General features: G+C 36.2%; 3 protein-coding genes across 4 annotated transcripts; 1 reads left to right on the plus strand and 2 right to left on the minus strand.

The window, feature by feature from the left end:
• The first annotated feature begins 1,931 nt into the window (after positions 1-1,931).
• Positions 1,932-12,984, plus strand: LOC132909836 (uncharacterized). Of its 2 annotated transcripts, none has more exons than XM_060964969.1 (3): positions 1,932-2,229; positions 9,981-11,223; positions 11,857-12,984. In XM_060964969.1, exons 2-3 carry the CDS (start codon positions 10,005-10,007, stop codon positions 12,018-12,020), a joined length of 1,383 nt encoding a protein of 460 aa, XP_060820952.1. In that variant the 5' UTR covers positions 1,932-2,229; positions 9,981-10,004; the 3' UTR covers positions 12,021-12,984. The 2 variants fall into 2 exon arrangements, with proteins under 2 accessions (XP_060820952.1, XP_060820943.1); XM_060964960.1 differs by lacking the exon at positions 1,932-2,229 and adding an exon at positions 6,437-8,232.
• A 1,378-nt stretch (positions 12,985-14,362) lies between these two features.
• Positions 14,363-16,214, minus strand: LOC132909888 (uncharacterized). Its single transcript, XM_060965088.1, has 2 exons — positions 15,831-16,214; positions 14,363-14,760 (listed from the first exon to the last, which is right to left on the minus strand). Exons 1-2 carry the CDS (start codon positions 16,038-16,040, stop codon positions 14,539-14,541), a joined length of 432 nt encoding a protein of 143 aa, XP_060821071.1. The 5' UTR covers positions 16,041-16,214; the 3' UTR covers positions 14,363-14,538.
• Positions 16,215-18,683: 2,469 nt separating this feature from the next.
• Positions 18,684-21,905, minus strand: LOC132909882 (probable isocitrate dehydrogenase [NAD] subunit alpha, mitochondrial). Its single transcript, XM_060965073.1, has 6 exons — positions 21,718-21,905; positions 21,294-21,416; positions 20,418-20,590; positions 19,889-20,123; positions 19,529-19,807; positions 18,684-19,453 (listed from the first exon to the last, which is right to left on the minus strand). Exons 1-6 carry the CDS (start codon positions 21,742-21,744, stop codon positions 19,214-19,216), a joined length of 1,077 nt encoding a protein of 358 aa, XP_060821056.1. The 5' UTR covers positions 21,745-21,905; the 3' UTR covers positions 18,684-19,213.
• Between the last annotated feature and the right edge of the window lie 316 nt (positions 21,906-22,221).

Here is a 22,221-nt window from a genome sequence, read left to right on the forward strand (position 1 = left end):
GATCTCGTATGGTCAATTATCTTTTTCAGGATTATTTACTCTTCCTTTACGTTTACTATTACTACATCACGTTTACTATGTAAGTAATGCTTCCTCATAAATTTAACTAATTATACTATAAGAAAATTTATTCTTACTTTCGTTATAATATAGATTTTTAAAATACATTTCCTGTAGTTTGAAACATATAAATATGTATAGAAAAACCTTTAAGTTTCTGTTTCAAGTAATAGCCCTAAACTAAATTAAGTTAAATTTGGTATAACAATTCCTTATTTTATGTTCGTCATTATCGCTCGATAACATATTAATATCTTGTATTTTACAAATATAATACGAGAATTTTCTAAGTGAAACGAAATAAGATAACTTCTGATTAATTTGTTTAATTTTTTCCACGATCGGTAGGTTGAACGCAGAAATTAAATACGCACTATGCGTACCTATGCAAGCGTGGATTGATCCCTGATGCATTGAAAGCTGTATCGTGCATCGTATGTCCCCGTTCGCGGCTTAACAAAACGTGTTCGCTGCGTTCGAGGCAGTGAGGAATCTCTCGAAATTCTTTAAATTCTGAATCGAAACCATCGCACGAATCCCATTGCCATTTATCTGTTCGCGGAATTCAGCTCGTCGAAGAAAATTTGTTTGCCTGTGGTTGCTATACATTTCCTGGCAAAACAGCTATCTTCTTCCATTCCACTACACCAACCCTCATTCACATCTTTTATACGTATCTACTAGGGTAACTAAACATTAATTAAAATGCACGTAGTTACAATTTTTTTCATAAATTATTCCTTCAAGGTATTCGATAACTCTTCTTTCTTCTATTAATATAAAATTAGGTGAAATTAGAAGATAATAGAATTAAAATTTAGAAAACTGACATGTATAAATAATTTTTTAAATTCGCAATGGTATAGAATAAAAAGTATTTGTACAGTCCCTTATTTTACAATAAAATATTCTTTATCAAGTTCTGTTTTTATTTTCATAGTATCAAACTCTTGTAGCCTTGAAGTATAACTAAATAAAAAGTTTGATATATTTGGATATAATTAGTTAGTATGTAAGTTCTATAATAAATGTATGTGTAGGTATGCAAAACTTTTTGTAGACATTGAATATTAGTTTATAAAAATCGTGATATAAAAGTATAATCTGAAACCGAAACAAGTGACCGAATTATTTATATTACCGCGTTCCGCCACGTTTCATCGCGTTCGTCTTCACAATCGTTTCGAGTAATTTCAAGAAGAACGTCCATCGGTCCCATTTTAAGATAAACTGACAAAGGCACGCACGTTTCAATTCTGTGGTGCATTTAAAGATCGATATTCCAGTCGTACGCGAGCGGAGATTCTTCTCCGGCAGTGTAAACATATCCTCGATACGTCCGTGGAACGCAGTAAAGAGACGCGAAGAGACAGGCGAGCAAGGGTGGGAAGAAGCTACGGGTACAGGAGAAAGATTCTCTTTTGCCTATATCTGTTTTCCACTTTTTTCATCCCCGTAGCAAGGCTATGCTTGTATTGCTCTCTCCCATCTTGTCTCTCTCTACCTTTTCGCTTCCTCTTTTTTTAATGCCGCCCTCTTGCTCTCATTCTCTCGTTCCTTTTTCCTTGCTCTGCCCTTCGTCCTTGTCCACCAGCCGTGGTCGATCTTACCGTCTCTTTCTTTCCATCCTCGTCTCAAAATGTGGCATTCAACAGGGCTTCTACGGTGCTTGCGGTGGTGCGGAATCCGCGCCGGTTTGCCGCGACGCGGGGTGCATCGGGGAAATGATGCGCAGATTGGCCGGATCATCTCAAAAACCACCACCCTCTGCCTCCAGCCCTCCTCCTACTACCATTCGTCCCCTCTGATTTCTCTTTCTCCCTCTTTCTCGCACTCTATATCATGCTTGTTCGCCCTCTCGCCCCCGTATCGCAGGTCCCTTATTCCCTCTCTGTCATTCTCGTGCTCGTACTCTCGTCGTCGACGGTCGCCAGGGATGGAATACAACCCCCACTTTCGGCACCGCCGCCGAACAACCACCCTGCCACCGCTGCCTGCCACGGTGCCCGACGACGAGTGACTGAGTCCTCCGATTATTATCTCATTTGCTGGCACGAGCAGCACGCGACGCTACTGTCGCTTCCCGTACGATCCGTAGATCGCTCGCCTCTGGATCACCGCCGAGGAGAACCGGAACCCAGGACCACCTGCCTGTCGCCGCGTGTATAGGTGAGTCGAACTTTTGCTTACCGATTTTTTTTATTTGCGTTACTTCATTATACAATTTCGAGTGTTAATTTCTTGTTTCGTAGATTCTTTTTATTTTTACTTCTATTTCTTTCCTTCGTCTTTTTGCATCTTTGCTCTTTTTTGAGATTGGTTGTTGATTTGTTTGAGGAGATTTTATGGTCTCTACCATGTGACCTGATCGCCTCTTCTTTGGTTGCGCGCAAGAGACGAATGCGTTGAAATTGTGCAAAATTGTTGAGATTAATGTAACATGCATGGAAGATGGTGTTTTGGGGAACGGTGTCGATTAAAATCGGTTAGTGTTCTTTATTTCGAGCTGATTATTGATTTGGAAGTTTATTCGATGCTTGATTTCACGAAGGATGATACACGTGGGAGAATCTGATTTATTGCGTAACGACTGTGGTGTTGATTGTGGTAAAACGAAGTGGTGGGATGCGGCAAGTTGATTTAGAATAATTTATTAACTAATTTCATATCTGTTGTTTACAAAGAGAGTTATTCTGTGAAGTGCAGATATTATTATCAAATAAGTGTCCTCGGTTTCTCTTTTCTTTATGGGTTATTATTTGCATTGAAATAAGATTAAAAATGTAAAATGAAATGTAAAAATGGACTGTGATTTATGATCGAGACAATGATTTATTCCACGTCGTGGTCAAATAATGACAGAAATAGAAAAAACGACGGTGAATATAGAAGATCGATTAAAAATTAGCATTAACGAGAGGATCCTGTGAGTATCACGTGACAAGTAATGAGAATTCATTTTGCAATCCTAAATCGGCCCGTACATCTTCCTTTGAGCCGCGTGTGCAACAGCACTGATTACGTGTTCGTCATATCCTTGTTTAGTTGAGTAAAGATGGCAAAATGCAGTTTGCAAATTCACATTTGAGGTAACAAAAAGAATTATTTCATTTATTTCTATATACTATTACTTATCGCTATTGATCTAGATATTTGTTAGTCGAATTGATTACAATTACTATGCTAATAAATAAATTAAAATAATATATATCGAAATATATATCGAAAATCTTTAGCTACGCTTCGTTCCTTGAAAACGCGCATATTTCGATTGTTTCCGATACTCCATTGCATTTAAATTTTATAAACTTATAATCTGCGCATCCTACACGTACACTAAGTTTTACTTGCAAGTCCAAGAATTAAAATTTTAATGAAACACTAGGTTAACACATCCTGTTTTGAATTGTATATTTAACACATTATTGGAACACGTAGCAATAGCGTTTTCACGTACAAATACGGGCTTGTATACGCCTTTTCCCATATTGGTCCAGTCAATACCCAACTACATAGCGTTAATATGCATTTCAAACGGAAAGATTTTGATAAAATAAACGTTCTTTCCAGAAAACAGAATATTGAAGGATTTAATACGAATACCCTCTATCTTCCTCAATGAACAATTTCTCACCAGAAGAATCTCGGTTGGCATCTCATCGAACCAATTAATCCTCCCTTTCTTCTATAATCTTTTGCGGTTATCGATTATACCGCAGTTTGTGCACCCTCGAAAGCATTCAAATCCCCTGGCCGTTCCTTCAAACCACGATACACCATTACGTACTAATCTTAAGCGCTAACGAAAGAGTTCGTATCGGTGCGCCAGCTTTATTTATTGTCGGTGCGTCATCGTTCTCTGCGTTTCGCGTCTTTCGTTGCGTGCATGTTTCTCTTTTATTCCTTTTTTATGAATACACACAGAAAGAGGAAGAGAGGACCGTTCGAATTACGCAGAGAGTTCAACCATAAAAAAACCGAGTTCTACTGCGACTGACATTTTTTTTTCTCTATGTAAAGCGAGATCGTTCCGCGTCTGGTCGCAATAAAAATGTTTATGCTGACAGTAAAGAAATCGCCGCTACTCGAAGGGAGAACGAAGACATGGGAAGCGAAGAAACGAAGACAAATCGATTGAAATACCTGTCGAGGTTAAGATTTAATTCGTTTCTGGCCTCGTATAATTGATAAAATCTCGTTCGACGTTGCACTCGCTATTTTTTCATGCATAGGTGTGATTCTTTACTGCCCTTGTTGACCATTATTGTGCTTCGTTTTCACACGACCTCTTATCTAATATTCTTCTGCTTAATTACGCGAGCCGAGAATTGGAGGTACGTTGCGTAAAACTAATCGACCGTAAAGAAAAACAATATGCCAATTGCAGTGGACGCATGGTAATAACTCGCGTGACTCAAACTGCTTGTAATTACATAAAATTTGGCATTAGATGTTTGTAGCGAGAATATATTATGTGTTACGGATTATGTATTATACTATTGTGATATATAAAAAAGAAGGGAATTGTATGAAAAATAAGAACAATAGTATTTTGCTTGATCCTTTTGTTAATTTTAGTGAAACAAAAGCTTTGAATTATTTCTCGACGTGAGGAAGACAATGATGGAGGGTAATCGAATATCGACAAAGAGACCTGTGCAAAATTATCAATAGACAATGTACAGTATACGAAAATGTGAACAAGAGAAGGACGCACAAGGCAGGGTATACTAAGAAAGACATGAGTAAAGATAAAGGCAGATTTAACGAGAAGGTACAGAACTGTGAGATGATCAAAAACTAGGATCTACAAAAGACGAATAAACAAATAGAAGCAAAAACAGAGTAAACTCTTATTAAATGGGAAAGCAGATTATATTGGACGATATACTAAAAACGGAAAAACCAAAGATAAGGAATAAGAACACGAGACGCAATAAAACTGAAAGAAAGAAAGATACTTAGGAAACTTTTGGAAGAATAAAAATAAACCGTAAAGATCAAGAAAATAAATAAAATAGAAACAGATACAAAAAAGGGAGGATCAAACACGCATGAAGAAGAATAAATAAAATATAACGGGTAAAAGAGCAATATACGATGCACGACAGATCCTTGCAGAAAGGGGTAAAACGAACCAGAAAAAGGGGGAGTAAGGCCGAAGGTATACAAGCGGGTAAAGTACATAAAGAAGAAAGAAAACGAGAAATTAAGATGTGCAAGGGTGGGGGTGAAAGGGAAATCGTTCCAGGGAAAGGGTGGAAAGGAACGAATTAGGAAAAGAGAGGAGCGTACGTCGAATGGTTAGGGAAAGAGGCGGATGAGGGAGAATGGGAGGGAGGGTAGGGCGAAACGAGAGGAGCAGCAATGCAAATATTCGCGGCGACAGAGATTGAAACAATCCGCCAATTAGAATCGTCGACGTGAACGGGATTATGCAGATTCGCGGTGGGTGCGCGGACAGAACCAGAAACGGACTGGCAGCTGCCGCACCGTTCGCTTAATTCAATCCACCGAGTTGTCTTATGAATCGTAAACCGGCCTTCCCCTTCCGCGTGAAACTGAAACTACGTCACGAGGAGACGGAAAGGAAAACGTCGTCGTCGTTGTCGTCGACGACGACGCCGAGCGACGCTTCGACCAACCGCAAAGATTCGCCTCGAACGGAACGATAATGCAAGCCCGTAAAATTCCAAGGTTAGGACGAGCACGACTCATTGCTCTATTATAGTCTTGCAGAGGGGTTGTTGGAGGAAAGAGTTAGTTGATGCGTTTAAGAGATGGAGAAGAGTTTTTTATTTTGTACCTATTAGGAAAATTATACGTCGTACTACGTAAAATGTTTCATGTACGTAATCGATGGTAAAGAAATCAATACCTTCAAGGAAAAAATTGGTTAACGCGTTGCTTAGAGGATGGTTGAAAAGCTCCGGTCTCATGCGTGTTAGGAAGATCGTTGTACCGTGTAAGATGTTTTATGATGATAGGTGGTGATCAGAAGTTGATATACAAAAGATATTCCGTATTTCGTTTTATATCAGATTATTGTTTCATTATTCTATCACCTTCTCAGATAGGATAAAACGAAGAAGGATAATTGAAGTACAATTTATTCGTATTAAATTAATATTTATGTTTAATAAGCAATAATTCGCTGTAACATCATTGCAATTCTTTTCGCGAGATTGGGACGCTTCTTTATTATTATTATTATGTTCTCTACTAAATAGTTGATTGAAATAATTACTAAGAATAATTCATAATTATATTTACTGTTAAAACGCTTATTAATTATTTTATCTTACATCGATATATATAGTAGAGAAGTATGTGATAAAAGAAAGTGTATTTTCAATTATCACTTGTAAACATATGCTTCAATTACAGAGCATTATACAATTACAAGATCATTTGTTATACAATACATAGAAACGATATAGGAGATAAGAATCGAAGGATAACTACAGAGAGGAAAATGGAGAAAGGAGAGAAATGTATATTACAATTTTTAAAGGATACTTAAATAGAATATTACGAGGGTTGACGGTGAAAATGTGTTACCATTGACTTTTAGGGGCGAGAACCCAGCGGGGAATAAATTGTTTCGTACCAGAGAATCTCAAGTAAATACTCACGGAGACTTTCCGGGAGGCTTCTTTATATTGCGCCGGTAATAGAATAAAGAACCGACCACGCAATGGAAATTCTCACTTTTTGCATAATTGACGTATCCTCGGGAGCATACCGGCACGTTGAATTATTTTATCTCGGGATAATGTGATTTAAATACAAGGGACTGAGAAGACGCTGTAACGTTTCCATAAAGTATAGGGGGATGTAAATTTTGCTGCAGTTTCTTCGCTTCTTTCTCGGCGTGAATTTTTTACAACGTTATGGAAAGATAAAACAAAAGAATATGTAAGAAAGAGATAAAAAAGAAAACAGAGGAAAAAAGGATTGAGTAAAGTGGCTACAACGATCTCGTGATTAATGTTCTAGAAATGTAAGATCTCTTCCGCGGTCGGTGTAATTCAAGCTTGGTTAAAACAGCGCGACCGCTGAATTTCATGACGCAGCCAGCCTTTAAAATTTCCTGTTTAAGAAGACCACGATGTAAGGCAATGGAAACGCGTCGCTATTGTCTTTCATCGCAACCATCACGGAGGGGAAAAAATCGTTTCGCGTCTCCAGGGATTCTTCAGAAGTCCCACGTATCTGAGCCTTTAGAGTTGCCTTGTTTTCTCGACACAGTCTGTGTCAACATTTTATCATTCAAATGGTTAAGTAAATACAAGATCAATCACAATATGAGATTTGTATAAAGAAAATAGCAACTTTAATCTTATTGCGTAAGAAACGAGTAACTTTACGATGATATAATATGATCTCCCGTTAATTTTTTTGTTTTTCAAGATCTTCAAGAAAAACTTTCACTGCCTGCTAAATACGTTTAGAATTTTCTTCCGAATAATTAAAAATTCTTCAGTGTTAAAAGGAGTACAGAAGTCGTTTCCATTCCTTCCATCAAAAAGTGCTATTTCTTTCTTCTTCGTGCCGCATAACGAGCAAATAATATTCGCCAATATACGTAGAAAGCGTAACCAGGTCCATTTCACTCTCGCTTCTGACAGAAATCAAAAGATTTTCACCGTTCGATGTTCAACAACGATAGAGACGGCACGGGAATTATGGACGCGCTGCAATGAGAACCGACGACGAGAGCCCGTATTTATCACGAAGAGTAAAACTGACAGCAGTCCATTTCCTGTTCGTCCTGCCTGTCTGGCTGAACATATCTCCTGACGAAACAACGTGGACGCCGTTTGTTTGGGAAACAATGGACCGAAACAATACCCAATCCCTCCTCGGTGCGCGGACACGGATACAGACCACCATTCTGCTTTCCACGCCCCGTTACACTCTTCTCTCTTTCTATCGATGAAAGAATCTCGCCAGGGACCTGGAAGACTTCACGGATTCTCGCGAATGGACAGTAAAAATTTTCCTCTCGTCGCTTCGTCACTCGCATTAACAGTTGTCTGTCGTTCTCGTTTATTCCAACGCCTAAAACTGTTTACAAAAAGTCGCCCTCTAATTCCTCCGTCGCGATGAAGAAGGTTTTCATCGGAACATTAACGACTCGAGAATACCGGCCTGGAGATAATGGAAAACGTATGTTCTCGAATTTATTCTTTTTTCCAAAAAATGCTTGCAACCACGTTCCGTCTTTGCGAATGCAAATATACTTTATACTTTATTTATACTGTGACACTGTATGCATAGAAAGTTTCGGAGTTATAGGTTAATCAAACGCAGAGTGGTAGAGGATCATAGAGGAAATAATTTTTGATTAAAAGAAGTGAGTTTGATTTATCTTTCGTAACAGAGGCTTGAAAGTGTAGGTTTTAGAAGCCTGTGAACGAGCAACCTGTTATACACGAGTCATACGCGCAATGATTCGGTAAAGAAAGACGGAGCAAAGTGTTGAGTTACTTCTGATATTTTCGAAGGATGCTGTTACTGACTGTATTAATTACCATAGAGATCTAAGTATGAGCATAAGATAATACAATCTGTGTACTAAATAATACGCAATTTATTATTTAAAACTTTATTAAAACGTTATAGAAATGACAAGTGCAATCGATGCTGAAAGTTATATTTAATAATAACTTGGATATATATTTATTAGAAATCTTCATAGAATCGTACTATTATTAAAACGCAAAACAAATGACGAATACATCGAAACTGATATCAAGAGTTTAAATATTAAAAAAGTGGAAATTTCTCACTTAAGTCGTATATTCTGTTTAATCAGAAAAAATCAAAATACACGAGAACTTAGGATAAAGTAAATGCAAATCAAAGAAATTGTAACTATATCAATCACGAAAATCAGTATGTAGGGAACACTTCCTTACTAATTACTAATTGTTGCTGATGCGACTGTTCATACGAGCGTGGCACGAAGTTTAATTGAAATACCTACGATCGTAGATTCTCATTAATGATTTCTCGGGAATTCCTTGCAAGACATTCGCGCGAAACCGAACGTGCACTTGACAGAAATTAGTAATCCTTAATGGATGATGCGACGCAAGCCCTAGTATTACTCATCCCTTTAGCCAGTCATAGGCATTGCCTGCTGCTCTTAGACTTAACAACGGCGGATATTCAATTAATTTCAGAAGACAATAGTAGCGCGTCTCTGCTCTGAGGATTGTACGTACTTACCTACAACGATCTTCCATGCGTTCGATTATTGTTGGGAACCAAGCAGATGTGTAGTATTCCAAGATTTGGCTGTGTTGAACGTTCGACTACCAAATTCATCACAGGGTTGCTATGTTAGCTCTATATGTATGATTGTAAATTCTTTATTTTGGAATATCGTTTGCTTTTATTTGCTTCATTCCCTAGAATACAAAGAATCAAAGTTATTTTCCAGGAGTATTATTTATATTTGAAATAATTTTGATAATATTTGCATATCATCTAATACAATATGTTGGAAAATAGAATATATCTTCTGGATGGAATATACCAATCATTAAATGTCATTTGGTTAGAGAAAATATTGAAAAAATTGCTAAATACTTAACGTAAAGAATCTATTAAAATTTCAAAATGAAATAATTTTCTAATCTAAAATTAATATTACAGATATTACCACAATCTTTTGCGTTGATACATCAGATACAAGAGATTCTTTTCTTTCTATTTAAAATAATATCAAATCAAAATTCCACATTACACTTGATCAAACTAATAATAACCTCCATATCCAAATTTTGTCATAAGTTGTCCTCAAATACTTACAATGAATTTTAACCGTGAATGCAAACGAACATCCACGGAATATTTCAATCACGAACCCTTACTATCTGCTTCTTTTTAACATTTTGTGACTTCTCCAGTGCTCATCTTCGAAAACCAGAAACATGACGACGACCACAGGCGATCCGTCGACTCTGAAGAGTCCAGCCTCGCTCTCCGGCGGCGATTTGGTGTCCCGCCTTCTAGCAGCGACTCCTCCATACCTGTACAACGTGCCCTTAACACCGCATAGCTTCTTCTTCAGCGAAATGTTGCGTTCGTTTGTGCAAGCAAAGACGGAAGTATCATCGGCGAACAACACGACGAGCGTACCTCGACGTCGCAAAAGATCTTGGCGAGACGCTCGGGATCGTCCCTTAGAATTAACCACGAAAGAAAGACAACATCATCACCATCACCATCACTCGCAGCAGCAACAGCAGCAACAGCCGCCGGATAAATATTTCCATACTCAACAGCCGCCACAGCAAGCGGAGACGCGACTGGAGAACGGAAGCAAGCAAAGCGACGGCTACGACACCGCAAGTAAAGTGGGCAACTTCGAGCAGAAGCCGAACTTCGGGACAGACATTTTGAAACCGGTGGATGAAAATAAATCTGAATTTAGCAAGCAGAGTAAGAGCTTTTTCGACGAACGACCTCGTCACTTTGAGCAGGCTCAACCACCGGAAAACATGTTCGCCAGTGAATTGCAGAAAGTCAAGCCGGAAGAGTCTCACTCTAGCGACCGTAAGAATTGCAATTACAACGACAGAAGCCCGTACGATGATCGTACGAAGAGCGCGATTGGCAATCAAGAGCTACCGCCCCTGTTGTCAGATCAGAAGAAGCTCGATTTCTCGAGGACCTTTTTGCCCAGCCTTCCAGGAAGGGGCTGCGATATGCTTCCGGGCGTGAAAGGATTCGGTCTGCCCGGGAACGTCACCAACCCGGAATTCCTCCCTGGTCCACTTTGGTATCCACCTTATCCAATGCCTCAATCATATCCTGGCATCGATCCTCTACACTTCTTCATCGACCTTCGCGTATCCGGTCATATCTGGGATCGCAAGTTGAGCGAGAGACAACTGCCCTTCAAAGGCAAACACTGTTCCGCCTTCAGTGTGCCACAATCCAAGGAATATAATAGCAATCGACCTTTAAATTTGACGAGAGACGAGGCTAGCACGTCTAGGAACAGCGAGGAAAATCTACGTGGCACTAATTATATTTTGAGACACTTGACTAGGACGTACAGGGACATTGGCCAGGCACGGAAAGCAACCAGGAGCGAAACATCGACTTCTGGCGAGAGCGAAGATAGTTCAAAGGACATTGATAATAGTGGGTGTTAATAATTGTTTGTTGCATGATTGGTGTTTTTGTTACGATTGGTTTTTATTTTGTTAATACAGTTGAAGTAACTTGTGTTCTGACATGGTGTTTTAATGTAACTAAACGTGTGCGATTGTATAGAGAATTACTTATTTGTTTTCATCGTTAAAAATCTAAATTTGTTGATTATTAAAAGTCTAAATGTTTCTAACACAGATCGAACTGTGTAAGATTACGATAGTGAACAAGAAAGAGATCTGTTTAGAAAGAAATCTTTTTTGAACAACGTTAAAATTACGATACTGTTTATAAGAGATTATTCTGTAATTTTTTTTCGACTAGACAGCTTTTAAGGCTCGAAGTAAAAGTTAACTTGAATTTCAAATTAAATGATTTCAACTATCGATAAGAGTAATGACAGTAGTAGTAAAAATGACGATTCCATACGGTACAAAGTTAATATTCACAAATGAAAAACAGGATATTCGCAATTAATCTCGTCATGAACTAGATAAATCTCATTATGTCGTATGAAATGTTTTCTTGTATAAAATTTAAAAAATGTTCGTATTATACATAATATTGATTTGTTAGAAGAACGTATCTCTAATTAATTAAGCTTTTGTGTGTTACAAAATGCAGACGAAAGATCTCCAAAACCGGAAGAAATCTCGGTTGCGTCCACAAGTCCGGAAGAAGAGAGGAAGGATCTTCGAGCGTTGATAGGGTTGGAACTGGTGGTGGATTATGTGAAAGAGCCGAAGGGAGATACCTCGAACGAGCAGAATTCGCAAGTAACCGAATAACTCGTGAAAATCGAACGATTCTCTTTCGTTCTTGACTGTATAAATAGATGTAGCTCCGACACTTACAATCTCAGCTGGTTCTCACTCGACTACGTCGTTCATATAGAATGTTTAAAAACTGAAATTCCAATTCAATCAAATTCAACGGATTGTCAATTTGACAAAAAATTGCATAATTATTTAATAATATCTTTTATTTTAAAAATAATTTATTTCACACTCGATACCATAGATCGAATTTTATCCTTTACGATTCTTTATAGCATTTAGAAACTTCATTGTAGCAATTTCTCTAGTCAAATGTAAATTGTTCGGTTGACAATATGTTAATGTCCTTTTGAATTATGCACGGTGTCAAAGAATGTTAATAGCGAAAGAACATGGAATATCTTGCTAATTTTCTGAGATATTCCTCCCACTAAATCGTTCCATCTTTTCTTTTCCTTTATTTTCGATGTGAATATTTAGAGACAACCTTGTACATTTAGAAACGATACATTGAAAAACTAGCAGCCTCGAACTTTTATCGGTGCCATCAATTGCGTAAATGTGGATGTGGCTGCTCTAATCTGACAAACCAGGCAATACATAAGCCTGCTATCTATTCACGCTCGATACGCAACTGAACAGCGTGAGACTTACGACATTTTTTAATATCGCAGTTTAGTCACGGTACTTTCCAGATACATTGAGTTTTTCATTCAGCAATCTGTACCACCGTGTCTGTCGTTCTTTGAAGACTCTTCCTATCTTACACTCGAGACTCGGCTCGAAAGAGTCATTTTCTACCAAGAAGGATCTTAGAGATCCCTTGCGGGCCGGAAACGCTCTGCTACGAATTCAACTATATGTGATATGCGGTGTACATATTATAGTAGCGTTCTATTGTATCTATATGTATTAATAGAAATCATTCGACCTGTATATTAAACGTAATAAAAGTAATGCGATTCAATCACGTGAACGAATTCGTATTCTTTCGAAAATTACCGTACACCATTTCATATCCTACATTGCGACAAACTTTCTACTGATGATTGTACCTTTAATATTAATTCCGCTTTTATAACAGATAACTTGACAAAATTTTGCTCGAATAATAAAGCTGCAAAATCTTTCAAAATAGAACAGTCTCTTCCGCTTTATTCTGCTAATAAAAAGCAATTGATTAAAAATCAAATCGGTAGACTTAGAAGCTTACAAACACTCTCATATACTCGATCACAAAAACCACAAAATAATTCAGACATTTAATTATGAAATTCTATCGAATAGAAAATAAAACTTACGAAATGTACAACTGCAAAAACCAACTACTAAATTATAGAGATGAAAATACTTACGAGATATCCGATTACAAGAACAAAAAAAAAACAAGATTAAGAAAACGACAGAGAAATATTTCTGCTCTAGAACAACTGCACGAGCTTACGATCGTAACTTACGTCCAACACACAAACTCAAAGGTACATTTTCACGAGTACCATCTAAGTACGAATGGACTGAATGCTCGTTGCGCTCGAGGTCGATCTTTCAGAGTGAAACAGAAGAAGGAAGGATACAGTGTACGGCACATGCCGCTTCTTCACCTTCCTGAATGCATCGGCACTCGTTATAATTGGGAGTACCCTCGAAGGAACGCACACAGAAAGGGAACGTCATATTCAGCCGGATATGGTCACACCCTCGCCCCCATCAGTCTCTTGACGTTATTTGACTAATAAACTTCTATCCAGGGTTCTCCTTCATCGATCGAAATACTGTTTCCCGGTTTCGTCTCTCTGTCTATCGTTGTCGACATGGCTCTCTTTGACACGGCCGTTGACAGAGTACAATTAGGGGAACCGAGTCCCCGATATGTATGCGCAGAATGACAAGAGATACGTGGCTTTTAGGGACGAGGGCAAATCTGACGGGAGATATCGATCTGCCGACTCATTTGCAAAGGCTGAATGGAAAAGTTCGTCGACGTGTTTGCGGCCGATTAGAGAGATGAAGATGCGTTTCCAATGTGGATTTCCATTGGGTGATCGTTCGAGAAATTCTTTTGTTCTGATATTCTTTGGTGATTAATTGTCTCGAAGTATCTGCTAACTTTCCTTCCTTTTTCTTTATGCGAGTTTGATTTATTTCAACTTATTTCGATGAAAATTCGAGAAAAATGCAATGGGAATTGTAGGATATTAAATAACGTTAAATCTCTCTTACTTTTGGAAAGAAGAATCTCGGAAGCGTTATATTAATTATTTAGAAATTAAAATTTTTCTTTTTTAATTAAATATTACTCAAATTTTTTAATTTTTATGGAAATTCAGGATCGACGTTATAGATCTCAAAAACAAAATATTTGAATAAACGTTGTTTATTTATCTCATCTCTAAATATTACGATCGAGTTTTTAATCTTTCCAGTGAGAAAAATAGTACGTAATTATCAATTTATGTTTTATAAAATTATCAGTTTATTTTTATCACATTATCTGTAGTATGCACGCTCGTTCGTATACCTGATAAATTCCTCAAACAGTATCATGATTAGCGATAACGCGAAGCTCCAAGATCACTTCGCCCTTGCTGTTCCTATCGATTTTCACCATTTTGCGGTTCACCTCCGGGACCATGATAATATCATCTGATCCGACTCTCTTAACAGGTGCTTCGACTAATTTGTAACGCGTGATCGGTAGCTCCTCTTTGTTCACTTCCATGACCGGCTTTTCCGGCGCGACAAGCGTGTACACCTAATTTCAACATGATACATGATTAGTACACGCATTAGTATCTGCATCTACGTGGAAAATTTTTCGATGAATAGAATTAATAGATACAAAGTTCATACGACTTTAATTTACGATTGTTATCGATGTCCAATCTACTGATTATTAGAGATTATTAGATTATTAGATTATTATTGGATTATTAGAAAAAGGGATTCTCTGAAAAAATTGAACTCGTCAGAATTGTCAATTTTTTTTTAATTTTGTAATGAAATAATCGGTGATATTTTATCAAGAAGAAAACACTATTCTAATTGATGTTTCTTTGTATTCGATTGTTTTATGCCATAATTCCACTTTAATTGCTTTTCGAGAGTATTAAAAAGAAAGCAATTTAAACAATATGAAACGAAAATTCCCTCGATATTTCGATGAATTGGTATCAATTCTATAGATGATTTAACGGAAAAGACAATCACGTACTTTATATAATTAATTAATTGTGTATTTTTATATTTTTAACAACTGATAAAAGAACGATCGATAAAAATTATTTATTTTGTGTTGAACTCATGATTCTACTGGTATTCATTTTCCACAATTTTATCATGAATAAAGTGTATTATGACAATAAACATAATGGAAACATCATTTGAACGAAGAAATATACAGAGTCGGGGATAAAAATAAATGAACAGGTAGTGGAAGTAGGTATCAATGAAGATTAATCGAACTAATAATTTCTTTAAGTTTTTCTTATTATATGTATATTTCTATAGTAAATAATTGAAACTAATATTTACGTCTTTGCGTAAATAAGCCATATTTAACGAAACTTCGCTGACACTTATTTCCATTACCTGTCCACTTCTTTTTGTTCTCGATTGCGTGTTTTCAAATGCATTATGTAACTGCGAAGGAAACTACATAGTCTGCTTTTATTCGCTGTAAAAATGGAACAACAATCTTCACGATCCTTATCTCTATATTTTTTCGACCGGAATAAAAAGATGTTAGATAAATACTGTCCATTATCGTAACAATGTCAATCGATGTATTTAAAGGTAAAATTTTACAGGAACGAATCGACTTACCTTTTTAACAGGATGTATCTTACTATCAGGCTCGCTCGAATCCCCAGCAAAGAAACTCAGATCCAAATCCCGCGAAGATTGCTCATTCGGAATGGGGTAAGTTAAGTCGTCGTATCGATTCTCGTCCAGAGTCGGCAAATAATAAACTCGTCCATTAACGACAACTACGAACGTCGTCAGGATGCTCACAAATATCCAACCGTTCTTCATCGTTTTGCGTACTCAGAGAGAACTACGAGTTAGAGGACCGTATGCTCGACGAAGCTCGATCGAAACAAGAAAAGTAATAAAAAAAGAACTTTCCTCGTGACAGCTGACAGACCCATTAATCCGTCGTAAGGCGATTACAGACCATTCTTTCGAATGATTAATTAAGAGTACAATCTGCCAACGGACGAAGAAACGAATAATAATTTCCTATTGGTCTAATTGTAAACGAAGGGTTGTTTCATGTGGTCAGAACGACGAATATACTTTTTCCTTTTCTTTTTCATCAGGAAGCTTTGTATTATATCGAAAAGTGGAGGCATGTTGTTTTGTTATTTCGCAACAGTGGCTAAAAATTGAGTAGGAATCGAGTTTAAAATATTTTTATGCTGCCGACGGGTTTATTTCGCTATCTATGAAACATTTTTCGTCGACAGTAATGGATTCGTTTTGAAGCATCCAATTATGAGAAAGTTCATTCATTCTATGAAATCAATAACTTTTAATAGTTCAGCCTGAGTTTTATGAAAAATAGTATAAAAAAAGCGAGATTTTGACACAAACGTTTTAAACTATAGTGATATAGTGACTATTCAAACAGTTAATTACACGTACAGCGGAACTCTGTTTATTTGACTTTGTCGGAGAACCAAATAATTTATATAAAATAGAATTTATATCAGAAATTCACCGATATTTTCTACTGTCTATGATTTCTCGTCCACGTAATAGAAATGCATGTTCAGATAATAGAAACCAACCGGCAGGAATTTCTGCGCGTAATCGGACACTAACTAAAATTGCGGTCAAATGAATGGAGTTCGTATAAACGAAGCTCTACTGTCTGTATATATGCTTATACTACTCTAAGATCGTTTCCAAATTTCCACAATGTGTTCTTATAATTCTTTCTCTAATAAGACAAATTTCGTAGAATTCTCTTTGCTAACAGACTGACAGCTAATAAATATCATTACTTTGAATACAAGAGACAAGCTGCGGCGAGGAAAGAACTGGTGCAACACTTGCGCGAAACCATTAACATAGGAAGAGAGTAAAGAAGAACGAGAAAGAGAAAGAGAGAATATTGAGCAGAAAAATCGTAACTGCTCCGTCAGCAGCTTTTTACATTTCTGTTTGACGGTTCTCCGAAACGATCAGGCCCAGCGATTATGAACACTGAGACGGAAAATAAATCGCGGAACTCGAAACTGAGAGCGTCGCGTATTCATGGGGGTAGATACCGATAGATCCCCGATTTATTGTTCGCGTTCGAACCGGCGTCCGCTTTAAAGGCAGAAAACACGGTTTTCACTCGTAAAGGGGTGAAAGCGAACCGGGGGCGCGCGGGGCATGAAAATAGGTGAGGGGAAGAGGTGAGCGGGTGTGCATGTGCATTATTGGAACGCGACGAGAGATTAAAAACGACTTTTTCCAAAGGATCGGTTCCATTGACTGGGGTGCATTGCGGCAAGTCCTGAATAATGCATGAAATTTGTTCCCCGGAATCGAATCGTTTCTCGTCACCGCCAGCACCGGAACAAGAGAGCGAGCATAAATCTAAATAATTTCAACCCTCGAATTTTTATTATTCCTATGACTACGTCTGCGCCTCCACGCTGAATATGCATGCCTTGCTTTCCGCACTTCGCCCTCGAGTGTTCCACCTTTTGTGTAACCAGCCCTTCGCCACAACTGATGATGCACCTTGCGACTGCCCCGGTCGCCGATACCGCTTAAATCCTCAACACACTGGTTAATTTTCCGTCTAAAACAAAATTAAATAAACGATTGCTTGGAAATCAGTATTCTGAACGATCGAACAATCTTCCGTAAGCCGAAAGAGAATTAAAGCAAAACTAGCATCTTGTTCTGCATAATTGATTTGACAGATTTGACTAGTCGGCTCGTAAATCAGAGCTTTCGTTAATATCGTAATTAGAAAATATTTGTTTCAGTAATAAATGTTTCGAAAAGCTAAAAAAGAAAAGTTTCATATGTATTGAAAATTTAGTGATTCTATATATCATAGTTGAACAGAAAATTTAATATCAAAAATTTACAAGAGGTCAGTCATTATTCACTCGAGGAATCTCGATAAATCACAGAAAGTATTAACGAGCAGCGAAGATGACACCGGATCTTCCCCCATCCCATCCTCTTCCTTTGCTGTGAAATATAGCCGACAACTTTTCTCATACTTGAGAATTTTCTTTAGAAGCATACTGTACTACGGAGGAAAGAGTAGAGGAAAGGGGAAGTTATAAAGTGTCCAAGACGGACGCTATAACAACATTGTAAGGGATAAAATTATGTAGCGTTTATACCACAAGAATTATATTTTTTACAATAAATATTTCGTAAGAACATCAGAAATGAAAATTAGCATAATTAAAAAATTCTCATCTTATGATATTCAAACGAATATTAATATCTATAAATATGTTTGATCGTAAAAATAAATCTAAATTTTCATATTTGTTAATTTTATTATTCAAATATTACTGTTAATAAAAACACAAAAAATAATGAGTTATGTAACAATATGAATTACATTTCTGAAAAATTATTGCTAGTAGCGTTATTTTTCAATATTTATAATTATATTCACAAATGATCTATGGGTGAAATAATGGACACAACACATAGAATCCATAATGTTTTATTTACGTGTAATACTGCGCAATATGTTACTTCTTGAAACTCTTTCTCGAGGCACACATTATCAACAACTTCGTTCTAGGGTATTGTACAGAATTCCTAAATTAATTTACATGTTTACTTTTTACAGATTCTATTAGAATCTTTCTTTTACAATAAGCAAGTATGACAATCATACATGTACGCGTATTCAGTCGCATTGCAATAAAATCGTATTAAATGCTATTACACATTAACAAATCTACAAATGTTGAGTAACATCAAGTTTTACAATAAACTAATTCAAGTACTCAACAAATTATCTAAATGAGTGCAGATATAAATGAAAAAGATATCCTTTACCTACGTTGAACATCTCTGCAATTCTATCCAATAAATTGTTTCGAAACAAATTTTTTAAAAATATTTCGAAAAAAAAGAAAAAAATTACGGAGATATTTAAAAACAATGTTTTACGTCACATGTATTATTTCTACGAGTATTTGGCAGTTTATACCCAATAAAATTTATATCATCTATTTAGCTAATGCTGAAACTTTTTTGCAAATTTCATTAGTGTATTCACTGCATTTTGCAGATCCACCAAGATCTCCAGTTAAATGTTTGCCTTCTTTAATAGTGTCATAAGCAGAAATTTCGATCATTTTAGCATGTTCATTTAGCCCCATATATTTAAGCATCATTACAGCAGAGAGTAATAATGCTGTAGGATTCGCCTTATCTTGACCTGCTATATCTGGAGCAGTCCCATGCACCTATTTTGGAACAAAATTATTATCAAATCACGCCCTGTCATATTTGAAAAGAAATATAAAATTTTGTCTACGCACAGATTCAAACAATGCACCATTTAAACCAATATTTCCACTTGGTGTAAGACCAAGTCCACCTACAAGTCCAGCACACATATCAGACAAAATATCACCATATAAGTTAGGCATTACAAGTACATCGTATTGACTAGGATCTTGAACCATGTTCAAGCATACTGTATCTAAATATCTTTCTTCAAATTTAATAGACGGAAATTTTTGTGCAGCTTCTCTACAACACCTTAAGAACAAACCATCTGACATTCTCATTATATTTGCTTTATGTACCGCAGTCACCTATTAAGGAAATTCATAGTTATTTAAAATATTTGTTAGCTTCTTTTTTTAAGTCAATTTTTGAATAAGTAGATTACAAACCTTTTTTCTGTTATTATCCTGAGCATATTGGAAAGCAAATTCTGCTACTCGACTGGAAGCTTCCTCCGTAATCAATTTAATTGATTGTACAACTCCTTCTACAATTTCATGTTCTATACCAGAGTATTCTCCTTCTGTATTTTCTCTGATAGTGACAACATCAACATTGTCATATAATGTCTTATATCCTTCCAAGGATCGACATGGTCGAACATTGGCATATAAATTAAATTCTCTGAAAAAAAAAAAAAAAGAATAAAAGAAAGAAATAGGATAATTGTTCATTGCTATAAAAATATATAAATTGTCGAATAGTTTTAAATCCTTGCTACAGTCTACACTAAAGCAATCTACACTATTTCAAATAATTACATGTTTACATTGACATATGTAAATATGTAACTTAAACAACTCGTAACAAATATATAAAGACTGAGACAATAATACGAAGACTGAGACAATATGGATGGATGTTTGAAGTAGATACGCTTAACTATTCTTAATTACACAAAGATAAAAGTAGGCTTACTTTCTTAATGCAAGATTTAAAGATCTATGTCCCTTTCCTATAGGTGTCATCAATGGTCCTTTCAAACCAATTTTATTTCTGTTAACTGAATCAATGGCAGCTTGTGGAATACCAAATTTTCCATCTGGACCTTTTACCGGTGTTACATCAACAGATTCCCACTCTATCGGTACCTGGTGTTTAAGATAATATTACAAGTATATGTGAATGCATATGAAGAAATACAAAATGTTTGGGTAAAATCTTATCTAACATTGGATACAGTCATCTTTATTAGTGCTGTTATATGAAAGAATAAAATGTATAGGTATATATTAACATACATATAGATACTAACAGTTGAGTAACAGTGTTATGCAATACATGATATATGAGTGATACTATTAAAGTTTCTTCATTCATACTGAAAAATAGTACATTGTTGTTTCTCAATATTAAAACCATTATGCATCATTATTACACATATAAATGAAAACAAATTAATAATCTCATGCATTTATTTGAAGTTCACAAAATATACACTGTGTTTATAAAAAATATATAAATTAAAAAGAACATACCTTAGCTACAACAAGAGCAGACTGAATTAGCCTACAATTGGATCAACCTGTATAAGAGTAAGATTAAAATAAACTCCTTAAGGTTAGTAGTAGGACATTTAGGGTCACCTTGTAATGTTCAAACCGCAAATAATGAAAAAATTAAAACAGTTACTCAAAATGTGATATCTACTGTGTAAAAATGTAACAGAAATGTCAAAGTGGACACATGTTATCAATATACTTCCATTCGACTGATAAGACATGCAATTACCTAGAAATATCGTGCATAACGAAAACTGTTAACTTATAAAATTATTTATGAAAACCATTTTACCTTGGCAGCATCGAAAATCTTTTGTACGGCAGTTGAAATTTCGGGTCCGATACCATCTCCGGGAATAAGTGTGCATTTGTGAACTTTACTGCTGTAAAAACGGACACAGCCAATTTTCGGGGCCTGTTAATCAAATATCAATAAGATTGATAATTATTAATAAAAGAACACGCGGAATACTACTATATTTCGTAAAGAAAGATAGTACGAAGGTGGTACTGATAAATTGATATAATGTCAAAGGAGGAAAGAAAAATTATAAATGATATAAGGAAAAGAGATAGTTTGCCAAGCTGTTAGAACCCTCAGCAGAAAGATATAACCAAGATATGAAAAATTCTAACCTCATTGTTTGGGAAGGATCACAATTACGTGTAGGACACTTATTATTTTTAGGATTTCTGGATTGACACGTGTTACTTACTGCATTTCGTATCCACTGTGCTGCCATTCTCTTTGTAAATTTTATAATAAAAACAAGAACCTCCACCACCCAAAATTGTTGCGCACGTCAGAAGCAGCACCAAAAACCCAGAGATGTGAAATGAATCACACTTGTGATTGGTTCCCGCGAAACGATGTCTTCTGCTATTCGGAAACGGAACATAATGGACGATAGTATAGAACATGACGAGTGGCTCCACATATACCGACATTTTGATTTACAAGATAATGACTAAGGGCAAATTTATTTTCAATGATTGAGATTGTCTTTTCAAATTTTCTGTTATCATTTTTTAAACAATAAACTATCGGAATAATAATATAAAATAATAAACATTCTTGTAACATTTAAAGAGAATCTATTTAATTTAAATATGAATATTGATACGTGAATTTTGATTGGTTATTACAATCGAGTTTTAATTTTTCCGAAGACAATAGCTCGAGTTTGAAACATCTCAATCAGTTAGGTTCAAATGTTTAA

Source organism: Bombus pascuorum, chromosome 1, assembly GCF_905332965.1.
Source record: "Bombus pascuorum chromosome 1, iyBomPasc1.1, whole genome shotgun sequence".
In the NCBI taxonomy this organism is placed as follows: Eukaryota; Metazoa; Arthropoda; class Insecta; order Hymenoptera; family Apidae; genus Bombus; species Bombus pascuorum.

Excerpts from the sequence above, each read along its gene's own strand:
- LOC132909836 (XM_060964960.1), top strand. Across the intron at positions 11,224-11,856 it reads TTCAAAGGACATTGATAATA|ACGAAAGATCTCCAAAACCG; the intron begins GTGGGTGTTAAT and ends TACAAAATGCAG.
- LOC132909888 (XM_060965088.1), bottom strand. The coding sequence starts at position 16,040 with ATGAAGAACGGTTGGATATTTGTGAGCATCCTGACGACGTTCGTAGTT. Across the intron at positions 14,761-15,830 it reads AGATACATCCTGTTAAAAAG|GTGTACACGCTTGTCGCGCC; the intron begins GTAAGTCGATTC and ends TGTTGAAATTAG.
- LOC132909882 (XM_060965073.1), bottom strand. The coding sequence starts at position 21,744 with ATGGCAGCACAGTGGATACGAAATGCA. Across the intron at positions 21,417-21,717 it reads CACAGTGGATACGAAATGCA|GCCCCGAAAATTGGCTGTGT; the intron begins GTAAGTAACACG and ends TTTGATTAACAG. Across the intron at positions 20,124-20,417 it reads TTAAATCTTGCATTAAGAAA|AGAATTTAATTTATATGCCA; the intron begins GTAAGCCTACTT and ends TTTTTTTTTCAG.